Source organism: Ranitomeya variabilis, chromosome 3 (genome assembly GCF_051348905.1).
Source record: "Ranitomeya variabilis isolate aRanVar5 chromosome 3, aRanVar5.hap1, whole genome shotgun sequence".
NCBI lineage: Eukaryota > Metazoa > Chordata > Amphibia > Anura > Dendrobatidae > Ranitomeya > Ranitomeya variabilis.
Genome location: NC_135234.1, coordinates 783,902,288 through 783,927,327, shown reverse-complemented (window position 1 = coordinate 783,927,327; position 25,040 = coordinate 783,902,288). Strand labels below are relative to the sequence as shown.

The window sequence follows — 25,040 nt, the reverse complement described above, 5'->3', positions numbered from 1 at the left end:
TGAAATCCTCTGTGCTGCTATTACACATGTACATAATCCAGCCATGCTCCCGCTATACACCATAATCCCTCCCTGAAATCCTCTGTGCTGCTATTACACATGTACATAATCCAGCCATGCTCCCACTATACACCATAATCCCTCCCTGAAATCCTCTGTGCTGCTATTACACGAGTACATAATCCAGCCATGCTCCCACTATACACCATAATCCCTCCCTGAAATCCTCTGTGCTGTTATTACACGAGTACATAATCCAGCCATGCTCCACTATACACCATAATCCCTCCCTGAAATCCTCTGTGCTGCTATTACACATGTACATAATCCAGCCATGCTCCACTATACACCATAATCCCTCCCTGAAATCCTCTGTGCTGCTATTACACATGTACATAATCCAGCTATGCTCCCACTATACACCATAATCCCTCCCTGAAATCCTCTGTCTGCTATTACACGAGTACATAATCCAGCCATGCTCCACTATACACCATAATCCCTCCCTGAAATCCTCTGTGCTGCTATTACACGAGTACATAATCCAGCCATGCTCCCGCTATACACCATAATCCCTCCCTGAAATCCTCTGTGCTGCTATTACACATGTACATAATCCAGCCATGCTCCACTATACAGCATAATCCCTCCCTGAAATCCTCTGTGCTGCTATTACACGAGTACATAATCCAGCCATGCTCCGCTATACACCATAATCCCTCCCTGAAATCCTCTGTGCTGCTATTACACGAGTACATAATCCAGCCATGCTCCACTATACACCATAATCCCTCCCTGAAATCCTCTGTGCTGCTATTACACGAGTACATAATCCAGCTATGCTCCCGCTATACACCATAATCCCTCCCTGAAATCCTCTGCGCTGCTATTACACATGTACATAATCCGGCCATGCTCCGCTATACACCATAATCCCTCCCTGAAATCCTCTGTGCTGCTATTACACATGTACATAATCCAGCCATGCTCCACTATACACCATAATCCCTCCCTGAAATCCTCTGTGCTGCTATTACACGAGTACATAATCCAGCCATGCTCCACTATACACCATAATCCCTCCCTGAAATCCTCTGTCTGCTATTACACGAGTACATAATCCAGCCATGCTCCGCTATACTCCATAATCCCTCCCTGAAATCCTCTGTGCTGCTATTACACATGTACATAATCCAGCCATGCTCCCACTATACACCATAATCCCTCCCTGAAATCCTCTGTGCTGCTATTACACGAGTACATAATCCAGCCATGCTCCACTATACACCATAATCCCTCCCTGAAATCCTCTGTGCTGCTATTACACATGTACATAATCCAGCCATGCTACGCTGTACACCATAATCCCTCCCTGAAATCCTCTGTGCTGCTATTACACATGTACATAATCCAGCCATGCTCCGCTATACACCATAATCCCTCCCTGAAATCCTCTGTGCTGCTATTACACATGTACATAATCCAGCCATGCTCCCGCTATACACCATAATCCCTCCCTGAAATCCTCTGTGCTGCTATTACACGAGTACATAATCCAGCCATGCTCCACTATACACCATAATCCCTCCCTGAAATCCTCTGTGCTGCTATTACACGACTACATAATCCAGCCATGCTCCCGCTATACACCATAATAATCCCTCCCTGAAATCCTCTGTGCTGCTATTACACGAGTACATAATCCAGCCATGCTCCGCTATACTCCATAATCCCTCCCTGAAATCCTCTGTGCTGTTATTACACATGTACATAATCCAGCCATGCTCCGCTATACACCATAATCCCTCCCTGAAATCCTCTGTGCTGCTATTACACATGTACATAATCCAGCCATGCTCCGCTATACACCATAATCCCTCCCTGAAATCCTCTGTGCTGTTATTACACGAGTCCATAATCCAGCCATGCTCCGCTATACACCATAATCCCTCCCTGAAATCCTCTGTGCTGCTATTACACATGTACATAATCCAGCCATGCTCCGCTATACACCATAATCCCTCCCTGAAATCCTCTGTGCTGCTATTACACATGTACATAATCCAGCCATGCTCCGCTATACACCATAATCCCTCCCTGAAATCCTCTGTGCTGCTATTACACATGTACATAATCCAGCCTTGCTCCCGCTATACACCATAATCCCTCCCTGAAATCCTCTGTGCTGCTATTACACATGTACATAATCCAGCCATGCTCCGCTATACACCATAATCCCTCCCTGAAATCCTCTGTGCTGCTATTACACATGTACGTAATCCAGCCATGCTCCGCTATACACCATAATCCCTCCCTGAAATCCTCTGTGCTGCTATTACACATGTACATAATCCAGCCATGCTCCACTATACACCATAATCCCTCTCTGAAATCCTCTGTGCTGCTATTACACATGTACATAATCCAGCCATGCTCCGCTATACACCATAATCCCTCCCTGAAATCCTCTGTGCTGCTATTACACGACTACATAATCCAGCCATGCTCCACTATACACCATAATCCCTCCCTGAAATCCTCTGTGCTGCTGCGGGCCTCTTGAGCTTTGTTACCGTGTGAAGGTTCTCCTCTTCTGGAAGTCTCTGTAGTAGGGGATCTTCCTCAGGGTTCGGCACAGAATGGCCTCCCGATGCCAGACCCCCAGCTCCTGCACCTCGGAGCCCGATACTGGATCCACATGGAGAATTCCAAAGGGTGAAAACACAAAGTGCTCGTGGTGAAGCCGGGAGTGCGGGGCGACTCTGAGGTCATAGATGCTGCAGAGACAAGAGATGTCCATGATGGGGGACTTCACTACCAGGGGTCCGCATCTTACACCACCCGCCAGCCTGGTATAGGGGATCTCCAGGGAACAATCTTACATGAAAATATATACACAGGGTAACACAAAGAGGCCAAGGAAATAAATACCCTTATAAAATATAACTTGTAATAAGGTTCACTAAAAATTAATAATCCCACAGCAACTTTCAGCTTTGGTTTCTAATAAATCTTATTAGAAGTTATATTTTATAAGGGTATTTTTTCCTTAGTTGGGGTTTCTAGGGAACAAAGAATCAACCCCATGTATGAACCCCCAAACAAATACCCGCGAACAACCAATCATCTGACTGCAGGGAGGATGTCACTACCCAGACCTGCCCTCATGGAGCCGAGGATGGAGGCAAGCTGTGAGGAGCCAATCATCTGACTGCAGGGAGGACGTCACTCTCCAGACCTGCCCTCATGGAGCCGAGGATGGAGGCAAGCTGTGAGGAACCAATCATCTGACTGCAGGGAGGATGTCACTCTCCAGACCTGCCCTCATGGAGCCGATGATGGAGGCAAGCTGTGAGGAACCAATCATCTGACTGCAGGGAGGACGTCACTCTCCAGACCTGCCCTCATGGAGCCGAGGATGGAGGCAAGCTGTGAGGAACCAATCATCTGACTGCAGGGAGGACGTCACTCTCCAGACCTGCCCTCATGGAGCCGAGGATGGAGGCAAGCTGTGAGGAACCAATCATCTGACTGCAGGGAGGACGTCACTACCCAGACCTGCCCTCATGGAGCCGATGATGGAGGCAAGCTGTGAGGAACCAATCATCTGACTGCAGGGAGGACGTCACTACCCAGACCTGCCCTCATGGAGCCGAGGATGGAGGCAAGCTGTGAGGAACCAATCATCTGACTGCAGGGAGGACGTCACTCTCCAGACCTGCCCTCATGGAGCCGAGGATGGAGGCAAGCTGTGAGGAACCAATCATCTGACTGCAGGGAGGACGTCACTCTCCAGACCTGCCCTCATGGAGCCGATGATGGAGGCAAGCTGTGAGGAACCAATCATCTGACTGCAGGGAGGACGTCACTCTCCAGACCTGCCCTCATGGAGCCGAGGATGGAGGCAAGCTGTGAGGAGCCAATCATCTGACTGCAGGGAGGACGTCACTCTCCAGACCTGCCCTCATGGAGCCGATGATGGAGGCAAGCTGTGAGGAACCAATCATCTGACTGCAGGGAGGACGTCACTCTCCAGACCTGCCCTCATGGAGCCGAGGATGGAGGCAAGCTGTGAGGAACCAATCATCTGACTGCAGGGAGGACGTCACTACCCAGACCTGCCCTCATGGAGCCGAGGATGGAGGCAAGCTGTGAGGAACCAATCATCTGACTGCAGGGAGGACGTCACTCTCCAGACCTGCCCTCATGGAGCCGAGGATGGAGGCAAGCTGTGAGGAACCAATCATCTGACTGCAGGGAGGACGTCACTACCCAGACCTGCCCTCATGGAGCCGAGGGTGGAGGCAAGCTGTGAGGAACCAATCATCTGACTGCAGGGAGGACGTCACTACCCAGACCTGCCCTCATGGAGCCGAGGATGGAGGCAAGCTGTGAGGAACCAATCATCTGACTGCAGGGAGGACGTCACTACCCAGACCTGCCCTCATGGAGCTGAGGATGGAGGCACACTGTGAGTAACCAATCATCTGACTGCACTGAGGACGTCACTACCCAGACCTGCCCTCATGGAGCCGAGGATGGAGGCGCTGTGAGGAACCAAACATCTGACTGCAGGGAGGACGTCACTACCCATACCTGCCCTCATGGAGCCGAGGGTGGAGGCAAGCTGTGAGGAACCAATCATCTGACTGCAGGGAGGACGTCACTACCCAGACCTGCCCTCATGGAGCCGAGGATGGAGGCAAGCTGTGAGGAACCAATCATCTGACGGCAGGGAGGACGTCACTACCCAGACCTGCCCTCATGGACCTGAGGATGGAGGCACACTGTGAGTAACCAATCATCTGACCAGGGAGGATGCCACTACCCAGACCTGCCCTCATGGAGCCGAGGATGGAGGCACACTGTGAGGAACCAATCATCTGACTGCAGGGAGCATGTCATTACCCAGACCTGCCCTCATGGAGCCGAAAATGGGGGCACACTGTGAGGAACCAATCATCTGACTGCAGGGAGGACGTCACTACCCAGACCTGCCCTCATGGAGCTGAGAACGGAGGCATTCCAAGCCCAAGGGGAGGAGTGAATGAATGGCCCTACAGGGTTGGTCTGGAGATTAAAAGCCACACCCTGCTCACACACTAGTCTCAAGTTGCATAGTGTATCTATACCAGCAACTGCAGTGGGGGGAGGAAGAAGGGGGTCGACTGTCTAGGACCATGGTCACACGTGCAAAAATCTCTCAGACCATGGCAATTTACATTATCGTGACACCTTCCCCTTTTGGACTGCGCTATGGAGGCAGAACCTCTCAGTACTCCTCCATGCGCACCTCAGCTGGTTCACCCCGGCGGGAAAACCCGTCTGTATTGTCATGCTCCCTGCCCCTTTTGTGTTTGATTGTAAAATTGTATTTATTGCAGGAGGGCAAGGCTCCAGCGTAGCAACCTTCCGTTGGTCGATCACCACAGTGAAGGTGCGACCGTACAAGTAGGGCTGCAAGCGTTGCAGGGCCCAGACTATGACCAGGCACTCCTTCTCGATGGTGGAGTAGGCCACTTTGCTCGGCAGAAGCTTCCGGCTCAGCTAGAACACGGGGTGCTCTTGGTTCCCCGAGTCGATCTGGCTGAGTACAGCACCGAAGCCAAACTCGCTGGCATCGGTCTGCACCAAGAATGGTCGACTGCTTTCAACACAGGTGCTTTGCACAGTCCTGTTTTCAATGCCTGGAAGGCCCCCTTACAGCTGTCGGTCCAGTTGACGATGTGGGGTAGCTTCTTCCTGGTGAGGTCCGTCAAGGGTTTTGCCAGGCTACTATAGTTCTGTACAAAGTGCCCATAGTACCCGGCAGTGCCCAGAAAGGACATCACCTGCTTCTTGGTCCTGGGGGTGGGCCAGGACACAAACCCGCCCACTTTCCCAAGCTCTGGCTTTATGGTCTTCCCACCTACCCGGTGTCCCAGGTAGTGGACCTCTCTCATGCCCATCTGGCACTTTTCCGGCTTGATGGTCAGACCGGCTCGGTGAAGTCGCCTGAGCACCTCCTCGAGATGCTTCAGGTGTTCGTCCCAGGAGGGACTGAAGATGGCAATGTCATCCAGGTACGCCACCGCATACTTCTCCAGTCTCTGAAGCAGGTGGTTGACCGTTCGCTGGAAAGTGGCAGGGGCATGACCGTAGACTCATACAGTCCGAAGGGGGTGATAAAGGTTGACTTCTCCTGCGCCTCGGGGCTCAGGGGAATCTCCCAGTATCCTCGACTCAGATCCATTATGGTCAGATATTTTGCGCCAGCTAACTTCTCAAGCAGCTCCTTGATGCGCGGCATTGGGTGTGCGTCAGAGGCTGTGATGGCGTTGAGCCCCCTGTAGTCCAAGCAGAACCAGGTGGTCCGATCCTTCTTTGGCACGAGAACTGCAGGTGAGGCCCATGCGCTCTTTGACCGTTGAATTACCCCCAGCTGTAACAACTCATCGATCTCCTGATGCATAACCTGCTGCACCTCGTCAGAGATCCGATAGGGTGTTCGCCATAGAGGGGCATGATTCCCAGTGTCCACCTCGTGGACCGCTAACTCAGTCCTTCACGGTCGGTTGGAGAACACGGCCCGGAAGGGTTCCAGCTTGGTCCGCAACTGCAACTGTAACACCCCAGATAACCGGTTGTTACAGTGGCATTGCTTTCCTCATGGGGAGAGTGATGTCACACTTGGAAGCAGGGAAGGATCCATTTAACAGGTAATCAGCACATACAACACCGTTCTGACTTCAGGCCAGAAGGGGGAGCTCTATACCCAAAATCAGGGGAGCTGCTCTTTCTTTGGTCGGGAGGAGGAGTTAGTTGCTAGGCAGTTGGGAAGGATTAGACAGTTGGTGCCGGACAGCAGACTGGAGCAGTCTGAGGCAGAAGGACGGGTGAGGGGCCGTACAGCTTGAGGTGTTGTAGCTCCTAGATAGCGAGATACAGAAGGAAGAACAGCCCTTAGCTAACGTGCCGGAGAGAGAAGCACAGGAGTGTGACAACAAGGGAGAATAGCTGGGACTGGGCTACATCCCTGATTGAGCGCAGACACCGGTAGCCGGAAGACCGAGGCTTTTGTGGGACTCTAAGACACATAGAAGAAACAGGCAGGACAGCTGGATTATACATCACCTGTTCGCCGTAACACCCAGGAGACTCAGTGACACATAGAGCCCGGGTCGTTATAGAGACCCTGTAAAAAGGCTCGAGTCACCTGTCATACAGGTTTGTGTCCCAGTTACATAAAGGACAGAGAAAACTGAGAGGACCCTGCTACAAAGCCATAGTCAGTAAGGGACTATAACAACACAGCGCTAGAAGGAAGGCTTTTAACTCCACCTGATAAAGCTGAACTCGCTTCCAAGCCAGCCGGACCCTGCCTGTACCTGTGATCTGGTGCCCTGGACTGTGGCTTCCTGCTACCAACAGTAAACCAGGTAAAAAGACTGCACAACTGTGTCCTTTGTTCTTTACTGCACCATTCACCATCCTTCATATATTCATCGGGAGCCCTGGGAACCTACTTCACCTGTGAGAAGTTATACCATCTGGCTGCCATATCATCACCCCAGAGGACCCCTTTAAGCAGCGTTGGTCATCCCTGACCGAATACCACAGGTGGCATCACAGAACACCCCGAGCGTGGCCAAGCGTGACCACGTAGGTGACTGGGTTGAGTTGTTGGTGGATGACGTACGGGCCTTCCCAGGCTGCCTGAAGCTTATCCTTTGGTACGGGAACTAGCACCCACACCTTTTGACCCACGTGGTAGGTCCGCTCCCGGTCGTTCTGGTCATACCAGTGCTTCTGATCAGCCTGAGCCTGCATCATGTTGTCATGCACCAACTGCGTCAAGGTCTGCATCTTGTCACGGAAGCGCATGACATACTCAACTATGGACACTTCAGAAGGGTTCGGCTCCTCTTCCCAGGATTCCCTTACCAACCCAAGGGGTCCTCGGATTCGCCTGCCGTACAGGAGCTCGATGAGGGAGAGCCCCATCGAGGCCTGCGGAACCTCTCGGTAAGCGAACAGCAGGTGTGGGAGGTACTGCTCCCAGTCGCGTCCTTGTGTCTCAACCAGCATGCGTAGCATCTGTTTGAGGGTACCATAGAAGTGCTCACGCAAGCCATTGGTCTGTGGGTGATACGCACTCGATACCAGACGCTTCACCTGCATTTTCTTACAGAGAGCCTCCATTAGGCGAGACATGAATTGGGTCCCTTGATCGGTAAGCCTCTCCCTTGGAAATCCTACACGTGAAAGGATAGCCAACAGTGCATCCACCACCTTAGCTGCCCTAGTTGAGGACAGAGCCACTGCCGCTGGGTACCGGGTAGCGTAGTCTACCAAAGTAAGGATGTATTGCTTTACAGAGCTGCTGGGGACGGCCAGCGGGCCCACAATGTCCACCGCGATCCTCTGGAAAGGCTCCTCTATCACTGGCAAAGGGATCAGGAGAGCCTTAAGAGCAGGCCCCGCCTTCCCTACTCTTTGACAGGTGACACAGGAGCGGCAGTAGTTTGACAAATCTGTCCCCATCTTGGGCCAATAGAAGTGTTGAGTCTACTGGGCCTTAGTTTTGCTGACCCCAAGTGTCCAGCAAGCTGAATCTCATGGGCAATCCGCAACAACTCACTCCGGAATTGCTGCGAGACGACCAGCTGTCTTTCCCTCAACCACTCGTTTTGCGATTTTCTGGGAACTGTGTCCCGGTACAACCTCCCTCGTTCCCAGAACACCCTCTCCTTATCAGTCATGGAGATGGGCGTCTCGGCAAGTTGTCTCAAATTCTCTAGGCTCGCATCTGCGCGCAGAGCAGCCTGGAACTCCTGGCTAGGTGAAGCCAGAAGCGACGTCAGGGTCCCTTCCCCACGGGAACCATCTGGGACTGGCTCTGGGTCCATCTCTGGTTCAGTCACAACGGTGACTGAGGAGGGTCCAGAAGGCAGAACGCTATCTGCGTTCCGGGCACTCTGACTGCGGGTGACAGCAGCTTCGTAGGTTGTCTCCCTGGGGATTTCCACAGACCCATCAGCCGGCGCTGCTATAGGTACTACCTCCCCATCCACCCCCAACATTCCAGGAGCAGTGCTACTTATGGGCCAGTTACCTTCCTCGGTGGCACTGGTCAATTGCATGGCATCACCTTCCTCACGGTTCCCATACACCTCCCCATTTTCTTGAGCACCAACACTTGCTCGTATTAGGGGTTCCTCAGCCATCCCACCCCGGGGAGTGATGTGGCTGAGCCCTCCTGCACCTGTGGACACATCAAACTTTGCAGAAGAATGCTTATCAGGTTCAGTTGGCACATTTACATCATTTTCAGCATCATTCCTAGGGAAAAAATGGTTATCAGATGCATCATTACTCAATAAAGCATGGTCAGGTAACACATGCGATTTCCCATTGCTATCAACATCAGGGTTAATGTTACCCTTATTAGCAGATTGGGAAGGGGTGTCAGGGACGTAGTATGCAACCATCCTCCCCAAATTAGTCCCAAAAAAAACATCAGTGGGAAAGTTATCGGACAGCCCCACTTCCTTCACCCCGCTCCCGGCACCCCAATCAATAAATAAACCCGAGCCATTGGCAAGGGACAGCTGATGCTCCCAACCCTGGTGACCGTTAGGGTTTTCCCTGGAATGAACTCTTCAGGGGCCTCCAGTTCGGGTCGGATGAGGGTCCATTCAGCCACGGTGTCCTTGAGGCCTGTAGCGACATGGCCCCCCACGGTGATGTGCTGCACGTTTTGACACACCTTCCCAACCGCCTCACCCACCAAAACAACTGCTGCATTAGTTCCTGGGGCCTTGGCTGGGGGGTTCTTCTGCTTCTCCGGATAGTTGGCACTGATATGACTAGTCCGTTTGCAGGAAAAACAATGGCGCAGGTCGACGGTAGGTCTGGTGCTGTTGGCAACGAGGACAGGGCCTCTGGTGAGTTGGCTGGCGGGGGCACGGGCGTTGGTTGCAGGCTTACCCCCTCTCCAGCTGGCGGTGACCGACTTCCGATTTACGGTTGGCCCCTTAGGCATCGGCAATCTGCGCTGATTTCATCACATCTTTGGGTTCTCTGTCCATCACGAACTGTCGCACCTCAGCTAGGCTAGAACTGGTCTTTGATCATCAGGTCTCGCAGCTGTGCAAAGGTGGTCACTGACAGTCCATGGGCCCACTGGTCAAACTGGGTCCCGAGTCCATGCGCCTCATCGCTGTAACTGTCGTGTGGGCCACGTTGGATGTTCCAGAACTTTCTACGGTAATACTCAGGTGTAAGCTGGTACTTGGTTATCAGGGCCTGCTTGATGGCCTTATAGTCATCATCTTAGTCTGGCGGGAGAGAAGCAAATACCTCCAGAGCTTTGCCTTTTAGCACTGGGGTCAGGTATATGGCCCAATTGTCCCCAGGCAGCCGATACTGTCTGAAGGCTTTCTCAAAGGCCCGCAGGAAAGTGTCGAAGTCCCCATCCTTTTCCATCACATGAAAGTGCTCTGGCCAGGGTTTAGGGGTCTGAGCGCTGTTGGGCTTGCCGCTGGACTGGGACGACCTGTGCACCTGGAGTTGGGCTAACGCCAGCTGGTGCCCCCGCTCCGCTTGCTGCACGGCTCTCTCAGTCTCCCGCTGGACTCTCCCCGCCTCCCGCTGGGCCTCCTCGATTTGCAGGACCAGCTGCAGAAGTCTTTCTGTGTCATTTGCAGAGCATTGTTGCAGAGCCAGCTGCAGGCGGAGGTCCACGCTCCTCTGGTTGCAAGTAGGGCCGGCATTCAGCGGTTGGACCTTGGCAGCAGCACCACCTGCGCTAGTGCTGGCTTCTGCGTCTGCTGGGCTCTGAGGCCAGGCTTGGTCTGCTTCAAATTGCACCAGTTCAGTGACAATTTGAGCCTTGGTTTTGCCATGGGAGTCCAGGCCATGGTACATACTCCAACAAGAGTGTCCTTCTTCTGCTGGGTGTACCAGGCTTCTTCTTTTGCGGCCATCATTGCCAAATAAAATATAGGATAGAAAAACGAAGAGAAAGGAAGGGGGTAATCGCAAGTACACACAATTGACTCAGGACTAGTATACACTGAGTTTGCTCTCCAAACTTTTTTGTGCAGAGTCCTCACAAGAACTTTGCAAGTTTTTAGTGAGAGGAATGATTGCTCAAACCAGATCACTAATGCTCTATTATCCCACTGCTCTGCCACCAATATGTCACGGTTCACACCATGCTGCCAACACTAGGTCACGGATCCCAGCAGTATGTCAGGGATCCCGGGGAGGATATCTTTATCGTCCCCACTACTCACACCAATTTGTCACGAACTGGGGTTGTTTGGTTGCCCCTGGTTCCTTCTGGAGGGGATTTATCTATATCCCACTTCCTAGTTCCGGTTTAGAACTTGCAGCTCTCCAGAGCCCCCTTACCCTCAGGTCAGATTAGGTACTGCACCTAGGGTAAATAGTCGCCAGAAAGGCTGCCTGCTATGTACTAGCTATTGGGCACGCTGCAACGAAGGCAATATAACTACTCCCACTCAGGCAGGAACAATAATTATCAACACCGCCATCACTACAAAGATTCCCAATTGCACAGAACAAAGTATGCTGCCACCAGCTCCGATTAACGGGTCCAGAGCCAACCCAAATAAGTAGCGCAATTCACTTCTGTCACGATATTGTATGAAATATAATATGATTTTGTAGCTTGGCCCTTCAGACCCATGCTGCGGGCTAAAACCCCCCTTCTTTGTGTGTTTCTGAGATGTGTATGTGCAGCTCTCAAACCCCTCCTGCCCCTCAGAAAAGATTTTTTACGATCGCTTGTGTCGGCTCAAACCTTCCTCCAGCAGAAACTGGTCTGATCTCCTTCATTAAAGGCAAGAAGTCCTTTGTTCCATTATAGTGAGATATTGGACCAACGGTTAAGGCTAGGAAAATACTACGTCCAGTTTGTGAATCTCCATCGGCGGATCTATCGGCCACAGTAAACGCGGGCTTCTAGTTCCAACAGGGACAGAGTATGGATTTCTCTGGAACTGTGCATCACAAATAGCACAAATTTGGTCTCATTAGAACGCCAATGTTAATACAAGATGAATTCTGGGTGTGTTATGATTCTGACATGTTCTGTAGCGGAGATACAGGCATGAGACAAACTTGTGTTAAATTTACTAAGACTGAAGAGATAGGAGGGGCTAAGGAAACCAGCCCTGTTAGTGATGACACAAGGCTGTGGTTATTTAAGTGACTCCACTTTACCCAGCCTTCAGAGTCTGTGAGAGTCTGTGAGAGTCTGTCTGAGTCTTATCTGAGGAGTCCTGACTGCCAGTCCTGATGCATTGGGACATATGGGAACTCCACCCACTAGCCTGGTTGCCTGCAATGTCCTGAGAACATGTGAGTGTTACCTTTTCTCGTTTAATCCCTTTATTTTATAATTACCTTGCACATTTCCAATTGTCTCATATTGTAACATTTTTTATACCTTTTTATAAACACTGCCTTAATCTTTAATGGAGTAAAATATTTAAAATACTAGATTCGTTCTTCATGCTCTAAAACATACCCTATGGCTTCTGAAGGGAATTACGCTACTGTTTTGGGTTAGCTTTGGACCCGTTTAATCGAAGCTGGTGGCAGCATACCTTTGTACCGGGTAGTTGGGAGTTGTTGTAGCGACTGCGGCATTGATAATTATTGTTCCTGCCTGAGTGGGAGTAGTTATATCGCCTCGCTGCAGCGTGCCCAATAGCCAGTACATAGCAGGCAGCCTTTCTGGTGACTATTTACCCTAGGTGCAGTACCTAATCTGACCTGAGAGAAAGGGGGGCGCCAGAGAGCTGCAAGTTTCAAGTGGAACTGTAAACGGGATATACATAAATCCCTGCAGTTCGTGGTATATTGAAGAGCAGTGGGATACCTAAAATAAGCCCCTGCTGTAAACTAAGAGGTCAATAACCTTGTGTGTGTTTTTTCATCACATTGTAGCAGTGGAGGGATAACTAAGATAAGCCCCCCAGCACATGTGATAGCCGTCTGTTGGCCTAAAGTCACCCCGATCCGTGACGTAGGGGTGACGGTCACGGTGTGAATCGTGACAACTTCAGAGGATGCACAGTCATATAGAGCAGAAGAGACAAGCAAGCAATTAAATATTTTACTCCATGAAAAATTAGGCAATGTTTACAAAGTATAAAAAGATATTAGAAAGGAGACGATCATATGTACATTGCAACTACAAATAAAATAAGGATTAAAATAGAAGATTACACTCACATTTTGCTTAAGTCTTTGCGGGCTAACCATGCTGGTTGAGGATTCAGACATCACAATGCATGAAAAAGGGTCTTCATGCATTAAGGTCTCAGGCAAGAATGAAGGTTGGGCTATGTGCAGGAACTTATACTTCTGGGCTTGTGACATCACTAAGGGGCTGAGTAATGATATGCACTGATTTGATAGTTATTAATGTTCTTGTAGTGTGGATACAAAAGCATTCCAAACCCAAGGGAAGGAGTGAATGAATGGCCCTACAGGGATGGTCACCTGCAGTTTAAAAGCCACACCCTGCTCACACACTAGTCTCAAGTTGCATAGTGTATCTATACCAGCAAATGCAGTGGGGGGAGAAAGAAGGGGGGTCGACTGTCTAGGACCATGGTCACACGTGCAAAAATCTCTCAGACCATGGCATTTTACATTATCGTGACACCTGTCCTCATGGAGTCGAGGATGGAGGCACACTGTGAGGAACCAATCTTCTGACTGCAGGGAGGATGTCACTACCCAGATCTACTCTCATGGAGCCGAGGACAGAGGCCCGCTGCAGACAGCCAATCACCTGAATGTGCATAAAGGACATGACTAACCAGACTTGCCCTCACAGAGCTCAAGACGGAGGCACGCTGCAGGCAGCCAATCAACTGAGTGTGCAGAGAGGATATAACTACCCAAACTTGCCCTCACAGAGCTGAGGACGGAGGCGCGCTACGGGCAGCCAGTCCCCTGAGTGTGCAGAGAGGACATGACTACCCAGACTTGCCCTCATAGAGCTGTAGAGCTGAGGATGGAGGCGCGCTGCAGACAGCCAATCACCTGAGTGTGCAGAGAGGATATATATACCCAAACTGGCCCTCACAGAGCTGAGGACGGAGGCGCGCTGCAGACAGCCAATCACCTGAGTGTGCAGAGAGAATTTAACTACCCAAACTGGCCCTCACAGAGCTGAGGAGGGAGGTGCGCTGCAGGCAGCCAATCTCCTGAGTGTGCAGAGAGGACATAACTACCCAGACTTGCCCTCACAGAGCTGAGGACGGAGGCGCGCTACGGGCAGCCAGTCCCCTGAGTGTGCAGAGAGGACATGACTACCCAGACTTGCCCTCATAGAGCTGTAGAGCTGAGGATGGTGGCGCGCTGCAGACAGCCAATCACCTGAGTGTGCAGAGAGGATATATATACCCAAACTGGCCATCACAGAGCAGAGGACAGAGGGGCGCTACAGACAGCCAATCACCTGAGTGTGCAGAGAGGACATGACTACCTAGACTTGCCCTCACAGAGCTGAGGACAGAGGCGAACTGCGGGCAGCCAATCGCCTGAATGTGCAGAGAGGACATGACTACCCAGACTTGCCCTCAGAGAGCTGAGAACGGAGGCGCGCTACAGGCAGACCATCACCTGAGTGTGCAGGGAGGACACGACTACCCAGACTTGCCCTCACAGAGCTGAGGACGGAGGCGCGCTACAGACAGCCAATCTCCTGAGTGTGCAGAGAGGACATGACTACCCAGACTTGCCCTCACAGAGCTGAGAACGGAGGCATGCTGCAGACAGCCAATTACCTGAGTGTGCAGAGAGGACACGACTACCCAGACTTGCCCTCACAGAGCTGAGGACGGAGGCGTGCTGCAGACAGCCAATTACCTGAGTGTGCAGAGAGGACAAGACTACCCAGATTGCCCTCACAGAGCTGAGAACAGAGGCGCGCTACAGGCAGCGCATCAGATGAGTGTGCAGGGAGGACATGACTACCCAGACTTCCCCTCACAGAGCTGAGGACGGAGGCATGCTGCGGACAGCCCATCACCTGAGTGTGCAGAGAGGACACAACTACCCAAACTTGCCCTCGCAGAACTGAGGACGGAGGCATGCTACAGACAGCCAATCACCTGAGTGTGCAGAGAGGACATGACTACCCAGACTTGCCCTCACAGAGCTGAGGACGGAGGCATGCTGCGGACAGCCCATCACCTGAGTGTGCAGAGAGGACAGAACTACCCAAACTTGCCCTCGCAGAACTGAGGACGGAGGCATGCTGCAGACAGCCAATCACCTGAGTGTGCAGAGAGGATATAACTACCCAAACTTGCCCTCACATAGCTGAGGACAGAGGTGCGCTACAGACAGCCAGTCCCCTGAGTGTGCAGAAAGGATATGACTACCCAAACTTGCCCTCACAGAGCTGAGGACGGAGGCGTGCTGCAGACAGCCAATCACCTAAGTGTGCAGAGAGGACACGACTACCCAGACTTGCCCTCACAGAGCTGAGGACGGAGGCGCACTGCGGGCAGGCAATCACCTGAATGTGCAGAGAGGACATGACTACCCAGACTTGCCCTCACAGAGTTGAGAATGGAGGCGCGATACAGGCAGCCCATCACCTGAGTGTGCAGAGAGGACATGACTACCCAGGCATGCCCTCATAGAGCTGAGGATGGAGGCGCGATACAGGCAGCCAGTCACCTGAGTGTGCAGAGAGGACATGACTACCCAAACTGTCCCTCACAGAGCTGAGGACGGAGGCACGCTGCAGACAGCCAATCACCTGAGTGTGCAGAGAGGACATGACTACCCAGACTTGCCCTCACAGAGCTGAGGACGGAGGCACGCTGCAGACAGCCAATCACCTGAGTGTGCAGAGAGGACACGAATACCCAGACTTGCCCTCACAGAGCTGAGGACGGAGGCGCGCTACAGGCAGCCAATCACATGAGTGTGCAGAGAGGACATGACTACCCAGACTTGCCCTCACAGAGCTGAGAACGGAGGCACGCTGCAGACAGCCAATTACCTGAGTGTGCAGAGAGGACACGACTACCCAGACTTGCCCTCACAGAGCTGAGAACGGAGGCACGCTGCAGACAGCCAATTACCTGAATGTGCAGAGAGGACACGACTACCCAGACTTGCCCTCACAGAGCTGAGGACGGAGGCGCGCTACGGGCAGCCAGTCCCCTGAGTGTGCAGAGAGGACATGACTACCCAGACTTGCCCTCATAGAGCTGTAGAGCTGAGGATGGAGGTGCGCTGCAGACAGCCAATCACCTGAGTGTGCAGAGAGGATATATATACCCAAACTGGCCCTCACAGAGCTGAGGACGGAGGCGCGCTGCAGACAGCCAATCACCTGAGTGTGCAGAGAGAATTTAACTACCCAAACTGGCCCTCACAGAGCTGAGGAGGGAGGTGCGCTGCAGGCAGCCAATCTCCTGAGTGTGCAGAGAGGACATAACTACCCAGACTTGCCCTCACAGAGCTGAGGACGGAGGCGCGCTACGGGCAGCCAGTCCCCTGAGTGTGCAGAGAGGACATGACTACCCAGACTTGCCCTCATAGAGCTGTAGAGCTGAGGATGGTGGCGCGCTGCAGACAGCCAATCACCTGAGTGTGCAGAGAGGATATATATACCCAAACTGGCCATCACAGAGCAGAGGACAGAGGGGCGCTACAGACAGCCAATCACCTGAGTGTGCAGAGAGGACATGACTACCTAGACTTGCCCTCACAGAGCTGAGGACAGAGGCGAACTGCGGGCAGCCAATCGCCTGAATGTGCAGAGAGGACATGACTACCCAGACTTGCCCTCAGAGAGCTGAGAACGGAGGCGCGCTACAGGCAGACCATCACCTGAGTGTGCAGGGAGGACACGACTACCCAGACTTGCCCTCACAGAGCTGAGGACGGAGGCGCGCTACAGACAGCCAATCTCCTGAGTGTGCAGAGAGGACATGACTACCCAGACTTGCCCTCACAGAGCTGAGAACGGAGGCATGCTGCAGACAGCCAATTACCTGAGTGTGCAGAGAGGACACGACTACCCAGACTTGCCCTCACAGAGCTGAGGACGGAGGCGTGCTGCAGACAGCCAATTACCTGAGTGTGCAGAGAGGACAAGACTACCCAGATTGCCCTCACAGAGCTGAGAACAGAGGCGCGCTACAGGCAGCGCATCAGATGAGTGTGCAGGGAGGACATGACTACCCAGACTTCCCCTCACAGAGCTGAGGACGGAGGCATGCTGCGGACAGCCCATCACCTGAGTGTGCAGAGAGGACACAACTACCCAAACTTGCCCTCGCAGAACTGAGGACGGAGGCATGCTACAGACAGCCAATCACCTGAGTGTGCAGAGAGGACATGACTACCCAGACTTGCCCTCACAGAGCTGAGGACGGAGGCATGCTGCGGACAGCCCATCACCTGAGTGTGCAGAGAGGACACAACTACCCAAACTTGCCCTCGCAGAACTGAGGACGGAGGCATGCTGCAGACAGCCAATCACCTGAGTGTGCAGAGAGGATATAACTACCCAAACTTGCCCTCACATAGCTGAGGACAGAGGTGCGCTACAGACAGCCAGTCCCCTGAGTGTGCAGAAAGGATATGACTACCCAAACTTGCCCTCACAGAGCTGAGGACGGAGGCGTGCTGCAGACAGCCAATCACCTAAGTGTGCAGAGAGGACACGACTACCCAGACTTGCCCTCACAGAGCTGAGGACGGAGGCGCACTGCGGGCAGGCAATCACCTGAATGTGCAGAGAGGACATGACTACCCAGACTTGCCCTCACAGAGTTGAGAATGGAGGCGCGATACAGGCAGCCCATCACCTGAGTGTGCAGAGAGGACATGACTACCCAGGCATGCCCTCATAGAGCTGAGGATGGAGGCGCGATACAGGCAGCCAGTCACCTGAGTGTGCAGAGAGGACATGACTACCCAAACTGTACCTCACAGAGCTGAGGACGGAGGCACGCTGCAGACAGCCAATCACCTGAGTGTGCAGAGAGGACACGACTACCCAGACTTGCCCTCACAGAGCTGAGGACGGAGGCACGCTGCAGACAGCCAATCACCTGAGTGTGCAGAGAGGACACGAATACCCAGACTTGCCCTCACAGAGCTGAGGACGGAGGCGCGCTACAGGCAGCCAATCACATGAGTGTGCAGAGAGGACATGACTACCCAGACTTGCCCTCACAGAGCTGAGAACGGAGGCACGCTGCAGACAGCCAATTACCTGAGTGTGCAGAGAGGACACGACTACCCAGACTTGCCCTCACAGAGCTGAGAACGGAGGCACGCTGCAGACAGCCAATTACCTGAATGTGCAGAGAGGACACGACTACCCAGACTTGCCCTCACAGAGCTGAGAACGGAGGCACGCTGCAGACAGCCAATTACCTGAGTGTGCAGAGAGGACACGACTACCCAGACTTGCCCTCACAGAGCTAAAGACGGAGGCGCGCTGCAGACAGCCAATCACATGAGTGTGCAGAGAGGATACAACAACCCAGACTTGCCCTCACAGAGCTGAGGACGGAGGCGCGCTACAGGCAGCCAATCACATGAGTGTTCAGAGAGGACACAATGACCCAGACTTGCCCACACAGAGCTGAGGACGGAGGCATGCTACAGACAATCACATGAGTGTGCAGAGAGGACACGACTACCCAGACTTGCCCTCACAGAGCTGAGGACGGAGGTGCGCTGCAGACAGAAAATCACACGAGTGTGCAGAGAGGACACGAATACCCAGACTTGCCCTCACAGAGCTGAGGACGGAGGCGCGCTGCAGACAGCCAATCACCTGAGTGTGCAGAGAGGACACGAATACCCAGACTTGCCCTCACAGAGCTGAGGACGGAGGCGTGCTACAGGCAGCCAATCACATGAGTGTGCAGAGAGGACACGACTACCCAGACTTGCCCTCACAGAGCTGAGGACGGAGGCGTGCTACAGGCAGCCAATCACATGAGTGTGCAGAGAGGACACGAATACCCAGACTTGCCCTCACAGAGCTGAGGAAGGAGGCGTGCTACAGGCAGCCAATCACATGAGTGTGCAGAGAGGACACGAATACCCAGACTTGCCCTCACAGAGCTGAGGAAGGAAGCGTGCTACAGGCAGCCAATCACATGAGTGTGCAGAGAGGACACGAATACCCAGACTTGCCCTCACAGAGCTGAGGACGGAGGCGAGCTACAGGCAGCCAATCACATGAGTGTGCAGAGAGGACACGAATACCCAGACTTGCCCTCACAGAGCTGAGGAAGGAGGCGTGCTACAGGCAGCCAATCACATGAGTGTGCAGAGAGGACACGAATACCCAGACTTGCCCTCACAGAGCTGAGGACGGAGGCGTGCTGCAGACAGCCAATCACATGAGTGTGCAGAGAGGACACGAATACCCAGACTTGCCCTCACAGAGCTGAGGACGGAGGCGCGCTGCAGACAGCCAATCACCTGAGTGTGCAGAGAGGACACGAATACCCAGACTTGCCCTCACAGAGCTGAGGACGGAGGCGTGCTACAGGCAGCCAATCACATGAGTGTGCAGAGAGGACACGAATACCCAGACTTGCCCTCACAGAGCTGAGGAAGGAGGCGTGCTACAGGCAGCCAATCACCTGAGTGTGCAGAGAGGACACGAATACCCAGACTTGCCCTCACAGAGCTGAGGAAGGAGGCGTGCTACAGGCAGCCAATCACCTGAGAGTGTGCAATCAGCGATTCACTACCAGGATACCACAGATGCGCTGAGCTAATTGACAGCATTCAGGGAACTCAGGGACTAATTCTAGAGGACGCGCTTGTTCTTTATTCAGGTATGGACTGGGGCTGAAATTCAGCCCTGGCATTTGAAATGACACAGGCCCAAGCACCAGATGAAATATATTACTAATATTAACCTGGATGGAGGAAAGGAAGATTTACTACAAGACCAATATTTCTAATGATACCCAAGGCCTGCTGGGGTAAGTGATGGAGTCAGCTACTTTGTGCTCTGTCACAACTCTTAACAGTATGGGTCTCTTGAGAACATGGATTCTGATGACAGCGTAGCAGAAAAGGCAGCCCACAACCAGACAGGCCCTTCTGGCATTTGCAAGAATTGCCAGATGGCCAGTCCGGCCCTGTCTTTATCTATTCTATTGGCAGAGGACCCCTTCATATGACTGATAGTGGTAGGGAGAGATTAGTCTCCACAGCAGACACCCAGGAGAGCAGACGTGTCTGTCTGCTCTCTGCTGGATGAGGACAATAAGGCACCGTGCTAGTGGCAGCCCATTGCAGCAGCAATAGCTTTGTTTTATTTTACTTTATTTTGGAATTATTTTTGTTATGTGTGAACCTTTTCTTTCTGAACCTCAGTTTTTGGTACTCCTAAGGAATTTTTTCTCCAGTACCTTCTCCTTCTGAACTTGGATCCGCTGGAATGCTTCCCTTGGATTTATGCTGAACCCTTGGATTTATGCTGAACCCTTGGATTTCCCCTTGGTTGTTTGCTTCTGAACCTGGGATCCTCTGATTTGTTTCCCCTGGATGCATACTGCTACACACAGCTTTCTGGATGTATGCTTGTGATCCTTGGCTCCTCTGAAATGTTTCCCTTGGATGTTTGCTGCTACCCGCAGCTATCTGGATTTACAGTGCATTAGTGATCACCTTGCAACCTAGGACTGGTATTATTTGCACCTACTGCCGGGTGGCCACTACCTGTCTGGGAATTGGCACAGCTATGTCTGGAGGAGTGCACTGTATGCCTCCCTTCACGGACATGCTTGGTGCGACTAATATGGGCAAGGTTTTGATTGATGTCTCTAAGTCTGTTCCTAAACGCGTTGCTTACTCAAAGGGCCGACTTCTGGAGCTGCGCAGGCTAATGGCTTCTCCTGCAGTGGGTAGATCACGTGTCCCGTGTGAGGTAAGGCGACCTTTCAGAGGCTGCAGAGCGGGCAAAAAACTAAAGGCAAGGCGAAGACGGTTTAAACCTGTAGTTCCGTCCATCATCATGGGGAATGTTCAATCACTGGGAAATAAGTCGGATGAACTGCTGGCATTAATACGGACCCAGAGGGATTACAAGGAATGCAGTTTGATGTGTTTTACTGAAACATGGTTACGTGGCGAGATCCCAGACTCAAGTGTCTCAGTACCTGGATTTCACATGGTCCGGGCGGATAGAGACACTATGAAGAGCGGCAAAAAAAGGGCGGAGGAGTTATACTCTACATAAACAATGGATGGTGCAATCAGGGGCATGTGACTGTAAGGGAGCGCCATTGTTGTCCGAACATTGAACTGCTAGCTGTTGGCCTCAGACCTTACTATATTCCTAGAGAATTCTCGCTTGTTATTGCAATAGTGTTGTACATACCACCAACTGCAAACCATGAGGCTGCAGGTGAAGTGCTGTCGGGAGTCATTGCTCGGCTCCAGATGAAACACCCCAACTCGCTTACTGTAATCTCTGGGGATTTTAATCGGGCTAAAATTTCAACTGCTCTACCTAAATTCTATCAGTTTGTTAAAGGTACAACACGTGACAACATTATTTTGAACTTACTCTATGCGAATGTCAAGAATGCTTATTCATCGTCTACCCTGCCGCCCTTGGGGAAGTCTGATCACAATCTTATACTATTGTCACCAGTCTACCAACCTGTTGTTAGTAAACAGCCTGCTACAATTAAAACAGTTAGAATGTGGAGTCCAACAAATGAACAGGCTTTACAGGATTGCTTTCAGCTTACAGACTGGGATGTGTTGCTTGGGACAATGGACGAGTATACAAATGTTAATGAAGTGGTTGGTAGAGTGACTGACTACATTAACTTCTGCACTGATATGCTGGTGCCGGCTAAAAAGATTAGGAGTTTTGCAAATAACAAGCCATGGATAACAAAGGAATTGAAGCATTTGCTCAACAGGAGAAAAAAGGCATTTAAATTAGGTGACAAAGAGGAAATTAAAATGATACAGCATGAATTGCAGTATAAAATAAAGGAGGCCCAGAAAGCCTTCAGAATTAAACTTGAAAAGAAACTGTCCCACAATAATACCAGGGAGGTTTGGTCAGGAATGAAATTACTGACTGGGCTTAAGGTGAGGTCTGATCACGGGGGAGGAAATCTGGACAAGGCTAATGAGATGAACAAGTATTTCAATAGGTTTAGCAGTACATGTGCACTGCCAACTGGAAGTGGAGGGGAATTGGGTGCAAATTCTGCAACATCGATATTGGAGGACGAGCAGACTAATTTTAGAGTATCCGAAAATGATGTGAGGAGGCAGTTTAAGTCACTTAACATTGGTAAAGCTGCTGGACCTGATGGACTCAGCTCACGTGTCCTTAAAGTTTGTGCAGACCAGCTGTGTTCTGTCTTTACACTCCTATTTAATGGAAGTCTACAAACACAGAGGGTACCTGTGTTATGGAAAACTTCCTGTCTGGTGCCGGTACCCAAGACTTCTTCTCCTGCAACCCTAAATGACGTCCTTTAGCCTTAACATCTCACGCTATGAAGGCCTTGGAAAGATTAGTGCTTGCTCACTTAAGACCGAGGGTTAACGCTTTTATTGATCCCCTTCAGTTTGCTTACCGACATAGATTGGGGGTGGATGATGCTATTCTTTCCCTGTTACATAGTGTACATTCATTTCTGGAGACTGACGGAACCATGGTGCGAGCGATGTTCTTTGATTTCTCGAGTGCATTTAATTCCCTGCAGCCACTTTTACTACACAAAAAGATGACTGATATGAAGGTGGAGGAGGGGATGAGGAATTGGATAACTGACTACCTATCAGATCGGCCACAGTTTGTACAGATGGGAGCAGATTACTGAGCAGTGTAGGTGCCCCCCAGGGAACGGTGCTTGCGCCCTTTCTATTCACACTGTATACATCGGACTTTCAGTATAAATCTGATCTTTGCCACCTACAAACATTTTCGGATGACTCCGTGGTTGTGGGATGTATTAGGGGAGATCAGGGGGATGAGGAATACAGAAGGGTGGTCTCGAATTTCGTGGATTGGTGCAATGGTAACTATCTACAACTAAATGTTAAGAAAACCAAGGAGTTGGTGGCCAACTATAGCAGGATTAAGATGGAATGCTTACCGATCACTATTGCTGGGCAGGAGGTAGAGCAGGTGGAGAGTTACCAATATTTGGGGGTCCATTTGGACAGCAAACTGGACTGGAGATGCCACTCAGAGACTGTCTACAAGAAGGGGATGAGCAGACTGTATTTCCTAAGGAAACTGAGGTCTTTTAATGTGTGCAGCAAAATGTTAGAAATGTTCTACCAGTCTGTGGTGGCAAGTGCCATCTTTTGTGCAATCATATGCTGGGGTAATAGTGTATGGGCCTCTGATGCTAATAAGCTGAATCAAAAAGGCAAGTTCTGCTGTCGGCTGCAATCTGGACTCTTGAGGAGGTAGTGGAGAGAAGAACTCTGAGAAAGTGTAGGGCAATCATGAACAATAATGCACATCCACTATATGAGCTATTCATGAGACAGAAGAGCACCTTCAGTAACCGGCTAATACTTCTGAGGTGTAAGAAGGAAAAATTAGGAAATCGTTTGTGCCGACTGCTATGGGAATGTACAACAATAACATTAGGGTTAAATCATAAAGGGGATTGTCTACTTTATTCCTCTACATATCAGTTCACCTGCTGTGTATGTCCTATTCTAATGTATAATGTCCTCTGTCAACTCCACTGTCATGTCAATTAGTAATTCATTTTATGATTCTTATGATGTAAGTTGTGCTGCTGTGATACCATAATTTCCCACGGGATCAATAAAGTGTATCGTATCATATGGTATGGTCGTTACTGCACTGATTACACAACACGGCCATTCTCTGAGCGCACACAGACAGCGTGCAATCTGCAGCACGTCCCCTGATTAAACTCACCAATGTGCTACCGAGAACACAGATGTTGATTGCATCCAACGGATGACTGGAGTTATCATGTAACAGATGATTGCCGCCCTCACGCTCCCGAAGAGGCAAAACCTCAATACTAGATTATTGGCTCCTCTACATGAGATGTTCTCCTCCAGTCACCTCCAGAGCTGCAGTCAATCTTCTGGTCTGCACTTACCAACTGTGGACAGTGCAGGTTCGGTTCAGATACAGGAAGATGACTTTCCCCAGGTGTCTGCACTGCACCAGCAGCTCTGCGGCTTCGTATCCCGTCAGCTGGTAACCAGTGGCCCCCAAGCTCTTCTCAGGCTTCACCTCTTGGCACAGGTCATCAGGGGCCCGGCTGCTGAATAAGAGATGGCAATCAAACACCCATCTGTGGACCCCAGGAAGGGAAAAAATCAGCTAAAGGAAAGCAGCTATGTGTAAAGTATCTAATGCAGTAATAGCGGTGTGTGGTCAGTGTGATCAGTGCAGTGTGTGATCAGTGTGGTGTGTGATCAGTGTGATCAGTGCAAAGTGTGATCAGTGCAGTGTGTGATCAATGTGTAATCAGTGTGATCAGTGCAGTGTGTGATCAGTGTGGTGTGTAATCAGTGTGATCAGTCCGGTGTGTAATCAGTGTGATCAGTGCAGAGTGTGATCAGTGTGATCAGTGCAGAGTGTAATCAGTGTGATCAGTCCGGTGTGTAATCAGTGTGATCAGTGCAGAGTGTGATCAGTGTGGTGTGTAATCAGTGTGATTAGTGCGTGTGTGATTAGTGCAGTGTGTGATCAGTGTGTAATCAGTGTGATCAGTGCTGTGTGATTAGTACGGTATGTGATCAGTGTGATGTTTGATCAGTGCAGTGTGTAATCAGTGTGATCAGTGTGGTGTGTGATCAGTGCGGTGTGCAATCAGTGTGATCAGTGCGGTGTGTAATCAGTGTGATCAGTGCAGTGTGTAATCAGTGTGATCAGTGTGGTGTGTGATCAGTGCAGTGTGTAATCAGTGTGATCAGTGCGGTGTGCAATCAGTGTGATCAGTGCGGTGTGCAATCAGTGTGATCAGTGCGGTGTGCAA

The 25,040-nt window shown here is 51.3% G+C and overlaps 1 protein-coding gene across 1 annotated transcript in view; it reads right to left on the bottom strand.

Annotated features, from left to right (window-relative positions):
- The window catches only part of DNHD1 (dynein heavy chain domain 1), a 458,413-nt gene that overhangs the window by 410,751 nt on the left and 22,622 nt on the right, over positions 1-25,040 (bottom strand). Inside the window, exons 3-4 of the mRNA XM_077299004.1 lie at positions 24,156-24,320; positions 2,574-2,777 (exon numbers count right to left, since the gene is read on the bottom strand). Of these exons, the coding sequence (XP_077155119.1) occupies positions 2,574-2,777; positions 24,156-24,320 (369 nt within the window). The remainder of the gene's footprint in view (positions 1-2,573; positions 2,778-24,155; positions 24,321-25,040) is intronic.